The sequence below is a fragment of the Ovis canadensis genome, chromosome 10, assembly GCF_042477335.2.
Source record: "Ovis canadensis isolate MfBH-ARS-UI-01 breed Bighorn chromosome 10, ARS-UI_OviCan_v2, whole genome shotgun sequence".
In the NCBI taxonomy this organism is placed as follows: domain Eukaryota; kingdom Metazoa; phylum Chordata; class Mammalia; order Artiodactyla; family Bovidae; genus Ovis; species Ovis canadensis.
In genome coordinates, this window is record NC_091254.1 from 66,682,166 (window position 1) to 66,692,525 (window position 10,360).

General features: G+C 42.8%; 1 protein-coding gene across 4 annotated transcripts; it reads left to right on the plus strand.

Annotated features, from left to right (window-relative positions):
- The first annotated feature begins 496 nt into the window (after window positions 1–496).
- ACOD1 (aconitate decarboxylase 1) lies at window positions 497–8,756 on the plus strand. 4 transcript variants are annotated; one of them, XM_069602341.1, is made up of 5 exons: window positions 497–1,286; window positions 2,715–2,876; window positions 4,577–4,666; window positions 5,882–6,087; window positions 7,192–8,756. In XM_069602341.1, the coding sequence occupies exons 1-5, from the start codon at window positions 1,275–1,277 to the stop codon at window positions 8,189–8,191; spliced, it is 1,470 nt and encodes a 489-aa protein (XP_069458442.1). In that variant the 5' UTR covers window positions 497–1,274; the 3' UTR covers window positions 8,192–8,756. The 4 variants fall into 4 exon arrangements, with proteins under 4 accessions (XP_069458442.1, XP_069458444.1, XP_069458445.1 ...); XM_069602343.1 differs by having other exon boundaries at window positions 543–1,286; window positions 2,701–2,876; XM_069602342.1 differs by having other exon boundaries at window positions 746–1,286; window positions 2,757–2,876.
- Window positions 8,757–10,360: the final 1,604 nt, after the last annotated feature.

Genomic DNA, 10,360 nt, shown 5'->3' on the forward strand with positions numbered 1-10,360 from the left:
ACCGATTATAAACAAAAAGGCCCAGACAAGCTGTGTTCAAGTCCACTTGGGCCATAGCAGGGAGGCCGGCAATAGATCCCGGACACCAGGCAGAGGACCAGGAGCCAGTGATCTGCATGTACTGGAAAATGCAGTTCAGGAGCAAACAAGGTAACATCTGAGAAGAACTGTGATAAATACTCAATGCCCTTCTAGGTTCTTAATCTCAGACAACCTCAGAAACTTCTGGAAGGCATATTTGTCCCTGACAATGGTGACTAGCAGAGGTGAAATGGAAGGGGAAAATGAGAGTACTCCTTAAATACTGTGCATGCCATATTTCACTTAACCTGTTGCAGAAACTAGTACTCGAGAAACCAAGTACCACACTTGGAGAGTTGAAGAACTCAGGTTTATTACACCAGCGGGCCCAGGGGAGTTAACACTCCAAGCTCTGAGCCCCGAACAAAGGGTTTACAGAGTTGTTATAAACAGACTGTAGTGGGCAACTCTAGCTGTTAATAGGCTGGTTTAAACTACAGGGTTTCAGGAGCATGGCAACAGTGGTCAAGATGGGGAGGAGGATGCCTAACCTTTACACAAACAGGCGTGATTAAGCAGGTTTGCAGGGGCTGGGCGATTGCAAAGAGCAGGACAAGAGTGAGTGAGATAAACTCCAGTTCCTAGTATTGCGAGTTCCCACTTTCTGAGACTATGTGACCTACACGATCTAGATTTTGCAAGGGGCAAGCTGAGTTACAGAGGCAGAAGGAGAAGGAGGTTATGTAAAACTAACTTTTTCTCTTCAAATCAAGTCACATTTGGGGGACATTTAATTTTTTTCAATTTTCATTACAATATTGTAAGTTAGTTTATGACTTTTTTTTTTTTTTTGCTGATCTTTTCCAAAAATCCATGTCTACTTCCCCAGGACAAAACTGAGAACACCTATATAAAAGAGTGTGACTATTTTTCTGATTGTGATGGATAGCATCTAGGCACAAGATGCCTAGTTTTGCCATCAATGTACTTTTCTGATATCTGTGAGGACTCATTTGATCATTGCTACTGTACTTTCTAGGTTTATTTAGTTAGTTTACTGGCAAGTTAAACAACTCTTTACAGAGGAAGTTGAAGTGATTTTAGCTAGGAGGTGTTGAAATAGTGGAAATTTTCAAGTTAGAAAAAAAATGAAAGAGAATGGTTTTGAGAGAAGGGAGAGATATAAAAACAGTCACCGGTAACCAAATTTCTCCCCAATTCACTCCGGAGACAAGCCTCCTCTTTAGAACAACATGATGCTCAAGGTATTGCTTCCTTTTATGGGGCTTATTTAAACTGGTTTTTCTAGCTTTCCTTTTCTTCTCAGCTTTCTCAGTTCCTCTCCTTTGAAGAGTTACCTGCTTCTACCTTAAAAATGTCATTTCAATATTTCACATAGCCTCTGGATGGTCTAATTAAATGCATTTTGTTTCTCATCAATGTTTTGCCAAGAATAGATGTAATTCTCTGATTAAAAAAAATAGGAAGAAATGAATCAGTTAAAGTTCATGGAATTTTAACCTTCTAGTTTAGCAATTATCCATTATGATGTTGCCATACTGCTTTTCTAATTATCTGTCTACCGTCCTTAGTCCCCTGGAGAAGATAAGTATTTTTGTGGTAGGAACCATAATATCTTGGTTTGGTATTCTAGAGTGCTTAGCACAGGGCAGACACATAGCAATATCTCGTGAAATATTTATTAAATACGTGCATGAGTGTGTCCTAAGTCACTTCAGTCATGTCAGGCTCTTTGCAACCCTATGGACTGTTGCCCACCAGGCTCCTCTGTCCATGGGACTTTTCAGGCAAGAATACTGGAGTGGGGTTGCCATGCCCTCCTCCAGGGGATCTTCCCCATCCAGGGATTGAACCTGAGTTCTTTATTTTACCATAATTTATGCATTAGTCATAGCATCTTTACTAAGAACAGATGTAAATGCCAGGAAAATAATCAAGGCCAAAAAGATATTTTAGAAATAGACGGCCCAAGGTGAAAGATGGCTGAGGAGTTGCACATTTGTTTCCTGGTGTTCCCTTCCTCAGGGGCCACAAAGAGATCGTTTATTCTTTGGCACATGGGGTGGTGCTCAGGACTCGTCAGGGGGTCTGCTGGGGTCCCCTACTATCTTTCTTTCTTAAGTTTTTTTTTTTTAATGTGGACCATTTTAAAAGTCTTTTTTGAATTTGTTACAATATTACTTCTGTTTCATGTTTTGGCTTTCTGGCCCCAAGGTATGTGGGATCTTAGCCCCCTGACCAAGGATCGAGCCCACACCCCCTATATTAGAAGGTGAAGTCTTAACCATTGGACCATCAGGGAAGTCCCCGGGACCTCCTCCACGCCCAGGCATGCTCACTTGATGGGCCAGATAACCCTCCTCTTCTCCCCTTCTTAGTCTCTTCCTGAGCCCACCAAAGCCCATCACACTCTGTGGCCACGATCTGCTTGCTACTCTGCGTCCTCAACTCAACTGAGGACAGAAACTGGCCATCGTCCATTTCCACACCCCTCTGCCTCATACATGTGTTCACTACATGTCACTTTTTAGGATCTGAACTTAATTTGACCAACTGGGTTTTCTGCAGTGGAGCATACTATTTATGCAGAAGTACCTTGCGTTCTCATGTAGAAAGGAAGTGTGTGAATACAGAGTAATTGCAGCACTCCTATAACAGTCTTGCCTTTAAAGTCTGTCACAGAAAGCTTTGCCAAAGTGATCCACGGCTTGCAGGTGGGCCACCTGACAGATCGTGTCATTCAGCGGAGCAAGAGGATGGTTCTGGATGCTCTGGGAGTGGGGCTCCTGGGAACCAGCACAGAAGTGTTTCACAAAGCCAGTGGATACAGTAAAGTAAGGAGCTCCATGTCTACTTTAGAACTAAAGCCAGGTGTACACACACCCCTGTTTGTGAGATGTATCCAGGGATACGCATTTCTGTTCTACTGCTCTACTCTTCATTTTAGAGAGAGCGCCTGCTGAATATAGCATGCTGGTTTCCAGTTTTATGCTTTTCTATCCTTGGAAGAAAAGTTATGACCAACCTAGATAGCATATTCAAAAGCAGAGACATTACTTTGCCAACTAAGGTCCGTCTAGTCAAGGCTATGGTTTTTCCAGTGGTCATGTATGGATGTGAGAGTTGGACTGTGAAGAAAGCTGAGCGCCGAAGAATTGATGCTTCTGAACTGTCGTGTTGGAGAAGACTTTTGAGAGTCCCTTGGCCTGCAAGGAGATCCAACCAGTCCATTCCGAAGGAGATCAGCCCTGGGATTTCTTTGGAAGGAATGATGCTAAAGCTGAAACTCCAGTACTTTGGCCACCTCATGCGAAGAGTTGACTCATTGGAAAAGACTCTGATGCTGTGAGGGATTGGAGGCAGGAGGAGAAGGGGATGAGAGAGGATGAGATGGCTGGATGGCATCACTGACTCGATGGACGTGTCTGAGTGAACTCCGGGAGTTGGTGATGGACAGGGAGGCCTGGTGTGCTGCAATTCATGGGGTCACAGAGAGTCAGACATGACTGAGTGACTGAACTGAACTGATGCTGTATTTGTTGTTGTTGTTCAGTCACTCAGTGGTGCCCAACTCTTTGCGACCCCATGGACTGCAGCACGCCAGGCTTCCTTGTGTTTCGCTGCCAGTTTGTTCAAACTCAAGTCCATTGAGTCAATGAGGCCATCCAGCCATCTCATCCTCTTGCCCACTTCTCCCCCTGCCCTCTATCTTTCCTAGCATATGGGTCTTTACCAATGAATCAGCTCTTCACATCAGGTGGCCAAAGTACTGGAGCTTCAGCTTCAGCATCAGTCCTTCTAATGAACATTCAGGCTTGATTTCCTTTAGCATTGACTGGTTTGATCTCCTTGCTGTCCAAGGGATTCCAGCATGAGAATTTGAAGGCATCAATTCTTCGGTGTTCAGCCTTCTTTATGGTTCAGCTCTCACATATGTACATCTATGCTTTATATTACCTGAGGCTTAATATACATCCACGTCCTTTACTAAGTTACTGTCTTAATACCAGTCTTAATCTTAAGGCTAGCAATGTCTCAAGTTGATTACTATTATAACTGAAAGCACAGTTTTACCTGAGAGTCTTGGCAGCTATAGCACCTGCCCTGAGCCATTTGCTCTTGAAAAGACTTGAAGATTTTCTGGAGAAAAGCCTGGACCATCCTGCAGGTGTTTACATTGGAGATGTGTGCCCACGCACCAAAGAATACTCTTGATAGAGACGACCAGTCCATCTTTTCATAGTGTTTATCTCCAAGGAGTAAATAAGAGTAAATTCAGACTTCATTCTTTGGTGCCCTTAGGGATCACAGTCTGGGATTAAGTGACAGCATCTCCTCTCCCTTCCAGGGAGAAAGTTGTATTTTTCTTCTACAAGGAAGAGAGAAATCCAATAACTAGGGCTTCAATCTAGCACAAGGGGCTCAATAAGGGGTAATAAAGTAGTGTCTCCAAAGATGAAGAACAACTATTGAAATGGTGACTTGGCATGTGGGTTCATACCCTGTATCACTGACTGATATTCTTTCATTCCAGATCTATAGTTCCAATGTATCCAGCACTGTTTGGGGCCAGCCAGAACTCAGGCTCCCACCAACCTATGCTGCTTTCGTTAACGGTGTGGCTGTAAGGAGATTTCCATTTTTTTGTACTGTTCAACAATCAGAATAATTTCAGAGCCAGAAGATATCTCAGAAATTTCCCAGTTTTCATATTCTACTGATGAGTTCACTGAAGTTCAGAGAGGTGGAGGAGCCTGCCCTCTCTCCTATGTTGTAATTTCAATTTCATGTTTTTACAGTGAGTTGATGTTTTTTGAAATTGTGAAGAAGAGGAAATAAGATGGAAATATTTTGATAAAAATGCTCCTAAGTTATCTCAACTCTAAATTAAATATCCAGACTCAATTCCTTCTTAATCCCTTCTGCTGTGGCCAGTATCAGTTTCTATTTAGCAACCAGCCTTTCATTCAATCAGCAGATATTTATCAAGATAGAAACAAGGACCATCTGGTGTCTCTTTTTTCTGAAGCAAAAATCAGGACTTCTCATCTGAGAGACAATTTATGTGCCTTTTCTGTGTGTCAGGAGCAGTCTACAAGATATAATTTGGACGTGAGCTTGTTGGGATTTCTGAGATATTTTCACGGTTTACGGGGACAGTAGTTCAGAATATCGAAAGTCAAATCTGATAGTGCATCCACAAGTAAACATCCAGTAAGCCATGGGGAAGGCACCAGCCACGAGACAAAAACCTATTTTAAATTGAACTTCTGGTTATTACCATTTCATGGAAGGAAAAAGCAAGTGACTGGGATGAGGAGGAATAAAACCTTATAGCAGAAAATAAAGATCTAAAAATATAGCTTAATAGTTGATCTGGGTTCAAGCGTTCTTGCAACTTCTTTATAGATTTGAAATTATTTCATAATAAAAAGGGCTCTGGAAATATGGCCTGATATGGAATAAATGACATTAAACTCTTCATGTGACTTGTTGAAAGGTCAAAGAGGGAGGGAGGAGAAGCTACCGAATTCTACAGCTTTGTTTATAGGTATGGATCTTTCCGATGGTGACCCCTGAGTAAGACCCAAGCTCCTTACAGTTCACTAGCTGCTCTGGAAGGTCCCACTTCATCTGGCCAGAGGACAGCATATCTAGTGCCCAACCATGTGATTAAGAATCACAGCCAGTTCATAGGTTTAATGTTCAGAGGATCAGATCTAAAAATGTCACATCAAACAAGGTTGTTACTGAAATAAACCCTGGCTGGTCCAAAAGCCATCACATGAAGGGAGACACATTTAGGTTCTGGTTGTTGTTTGTGTGTCTGTTCACACAGATCCACTCAATGGATTTTGATGACACATGGCACCCTGCTACCCACCCTTCTGGAGCTGTCCTTCCTGTCCTTATGGCTCTATCAGAAGCCCTGCCACCAAGTCCAAAGTATTCTGGCCTTGACCTGCTGCTGGCTTTCAATGTTGGTATTGAAGTGCAAGGCCGATTACTGCGTTTCTCCAAAGAAGCCTGTGACATACCAAAGAGGTATGGAGAAAGTGCGCCCCCTCCTGAGGCAGCCACCTTCCCTCCATCTGTTAGTCATTCTCTCTGTGGAGCTTTCTGATATAGAGGTTGGCTCAGTGGAAGCTGTTGTCATTAGTACTGGCAGTTAAGTCCACTCAACCAGATATCAAACTGTTTATTCCATATAGAAAAGTGTGATCTCAGAAGTGCTAGTGAAAAGTCTCCTCTGGGTTTAGAGAGCCAATTGAGCAACCAGGACCATAAACAGATCTGGATTCCCTCACCCCAAGGTGATTATGACGTGCTGGCCCATGGGTACTCCGGACAGCCCTCAGCTCATCTCAAAGCAGAAATATACTTTGGTATTTCTAGGGTCCTTTAGACGAATGAGAACAGAATACCCTAAACCTGACTGCTCAACCCACAGATCAAAAATGGTCCAGCGCTGACTGTATCAGATGGTTCAGTCTAATATTTATTTTGCCATTTGTTCCAGCCTTCTGGGGGAGGAGTAAATAAGAATATTGAGTGAGCGCTCACAGTTTCTATTGAGTTTTTCCAGTTACTTACAGAGGCTTTCAGCAATCAACAACTTTTGCCTTCTGGGCAGTAACTGTAACAGTGAAAGTGAAGTGAAAGTCACTCAGTCGTGTCCGACTGTTTGCAACCCCATGACTATACAGCCCATGGGCTTCTCCAGGCCAGAATACTGGAGTGGGTAGCCTTCCCCTTCTCCAGGGGATCTTCCCAACCCTGGGTCCAAACCCAGGTCTCCTGCATTACAGGCAGATTCTTTACCAGCTGAGCCACCAGGGAAGCCCAACTATAACAGTCCCATTTGTAAGTAATTTACTATGGGTCAGGCCCTGCTGTAATTATACGAGTTTATTCAAAACTCACAAGGGAGTTTTACTATGATGATGATGATGATGATCACTTTATATAAGAGAAAACAGGTACAGAGAAGTTGAATAACTTTTCCAAGATCACATAGCTAATAGGAAGAGCTGAGATTTGAATGTAGGCCTTAGGGCTCCATTAGCTCAGCTCCTGACCACTGTACTATACTGCCCCCTGGCAGCTGAAGTTTGTAAGTCTCCACCTCTGTGTTCTTTTGCTTTTCAGATTCCATCCCCCCTCAGTGGTGGGAACCCTGGGGAGTGCTGCCGCTGCATCTAAGTTTTTTGGGCTCAGCGTGACAGAGTGCCAAGAGGCCCTGGCTATTGCTGTTTCTCACGCTGAGGCACCCATGGCAAATGCTGCCACTCAGACCAAGCCACTTCATGTGGGCAATGCTGCCAGGCATGGGCTGGAAGCTGCTTTCCTGGCAATGCTGGGTCTCCAGGGAAACAAACGGATTTTGGATTCGGAGACAGGGTTTGGGGCCTTCTATGCCAACTATTCTCCTAAAGTCCTTCCAGACCTAGATTCACACACTTGGCTTCTGGAGAAGCAGGATGTGGCCTTCAAGCGTTTCCCTGCCCATTTGGCCACCCACTGGGTGGCAGACACAGCTGCATCTGTGAGAAGGCACCTTGTAACAGACAAAGCCCCGCTCCCCATTGACCGCATTGAGAGAATTGTGCTTCGAATTCCAGATGTGCAGTATGTGAACAGGCCCTTGCCCAAATCCGAGCACGAAGCCCGCCACTCCTTCCAGTATGTGGCCTGTGTCATGCTGCTCGACGGTGTCATCACTGTCCCAGCCTTCCACAAACGCCAGATCGACAGGCCACAGGTGAGAGAGCTGCTTGGTAAGGTGGAGCTGGAGCACCCTCGAGACAACCTACCAAACTTCAACACACTGTACTGTGAGATGAGTGTTGCCCTCAAGGATGGAGCCGTCTTCACAGAGCGTTCGGATACCTTCTACGGTCACTGGAGGAAGCCTCTGAGCCAGAAGGACCTACAGGAAAAGTTCAGAGCCAATTCCTGCAGGACACTGTCCTGCCACGCTGTAGAAAGGCTTATAGAGATAGTAGAAAACCTAGAAGACCTGGAAGATTGCTCTGTGCTAACCACACTTCTGAAAGAAACCTCTTCACCAAAGATAGCTTCCAAATCTATCCAGCATTTAACAGTTCCATCATACAATCTCTCCTATGGCTTGACAACATCCAAGTGACTTTGTATCAGGGGAAATTCAATTCTCTGCTTTAAAGAACAAGGGTCTGTCCTGGGAATAAGTGCAGCAGGCTTCAGTGCTTCAGAGCCCAAACACAGAACTGGATATATATGGAAGCAGTCTTATCTTGTAAAATTTGCAAGACAGTTCCAGTTACCTATTTTGGCAAGCTAATAAATGTGCAAGAAACACAGAGAAGTTTATTTTAAAAGCATTCATAAGGCTGAAATTCAAGTCACCTGTACTTAGCTTAAGCTTTTCAGAGGAGTTATTTATGAACCTTTATGAACCTCAAGGCATGAGAGGGATTTGAACTTCTACATAAAGCTTGCTGACAGTGAAGATGGCTCTGGTCTCTTGTGCCACCAGCAGACTTCTTAGACTATGGGTTATAAGAATCCCTTCACAATGGAGGAGATGCTATTGGGTTTAAAATAAGGGCTTCATTGTTTCGAATCCTGCTTCTGCCACTGACTAGAAGTGACACTGGGCATGGTTTGGGGTATCCCTCTAGTTTTGCTTTATTTTTTAAAAAGTATAAAAATAAAGCAGTTTGACTCTAAAAGCAGTATTCTTAATACAATCTATCACCTTTCATTATAAAAAAAAATTTGAGACTAATATCATGGATGTAGAATCTGAGATGTAATAAAGTATGACAACCAAAACATAGCATATATGTGGACAGTCAAATAATATTAAAGTGTATAAAACAATTAAAATGTCTTGAGGGGTTAAAATTGCCACATTAGTATTATATATACATAAGCAGGAAGTTATTAAAGTTCATTTATTCTAAATTCCTTGCATTGTCCAAGCAAAGGGCAAGCTATTAACTCTAGACTTTGACTTGCAAGTGTGTATGTTGACATTTCTAGGGTGACTATATTAAAAACAACAGTAGAATGTATCACTTCCAGGTTAATAGAAGAAGAAATAAGGAACTGGGTAAAAATAATCCAAAGTAAAGTAAGAAAGGAAGGGGAAAAGAAATACAGAAAAGACAGAACAAACAGAAAGCACAATATAAAATAACAGGGAAAAATCCAAATATATCTATAATTACATAAACAGTAAATGGACTAAACGCTCCAGTTAAAAAAATGCAACAACCATGAACACATTCTTTTAAATGCTTGTTTTATTAACAACTACTTTACTTGTCACAATTCATTCATTTTACATTTTATGAGTTTTAGTAAATGCATAGAGTCATGAAAATATTTCTGCAACTCAGTTTTGGAAAACTACCACTTCCAAACACCCCTTAGGCCTGCTTGCAATCAATTCTCACTCTCATCTCCAGTCCTCAGCAGCCAATGATTTGCTTTCTATCTCTACAGTTTTGTCTTTCTCCAACATTTCATATAAATGGAACCATACAATATGCAGTCTTATGTGTCTGGCTCTTTCACTTAACATAAGAGTTTAAAGATCTTTTCCACATATGTAAAAGTACTTTATTCCCTTTCATTGCTGAGTAGCACGCCACCGTATGGATATACTGCTAAGTCACTTCAGTCGTATCCGACTCTGTGTGACCCCATAGACGGCAGCCCACCAGGCTCCCCCGTCCCTGGGATTCTCCAGGCAAGAACACTGGAGTGGGTTGCCATTTCCTTCTCCAATGCAGGAAAGTGAAAAGTCAAAGTGAAAGTGAAGTCGCTCAGTCGTGTCCGACCCTCAGCGATCCCATGGACTGCAGCCTTCCAGGCTCCTCTGTCCATGGGATTTTCCAGGCAAGAGTACTGGAGTGGGTTGCCATTGCCACATTTGTTTACCCATTCATTGGTTAAAGAGAAGGTAGAGAGTTTCCATTTGGGGCTGTTATGGATAATGCTTCTATGAACATTCACAAACATGTCTTTCTGGGGACATATCTTTCCAATACTCTTGGGTGGATTCCTAGGAGCAGGAGTGGTGGGCCATTTGGTAAGCACATATTTATTTTTATTAAAAACTGTTTTCCAAAGGAGCTTTATCACATGACATTCCCGCCAGCAACGTATGATGGTTTCAGTCTCTCCTTATTTTCACCAAACTTTGGAATTATCAGTCTTTCTCATTTTAGCCAGTCTAGTGAGTATATAGTTGTATCTCATTGTGGTTTTAATTTGCCTTTTCCTGATGACTAATTCTTGTCCATTTTTGCCTATTATTTTAATTAAG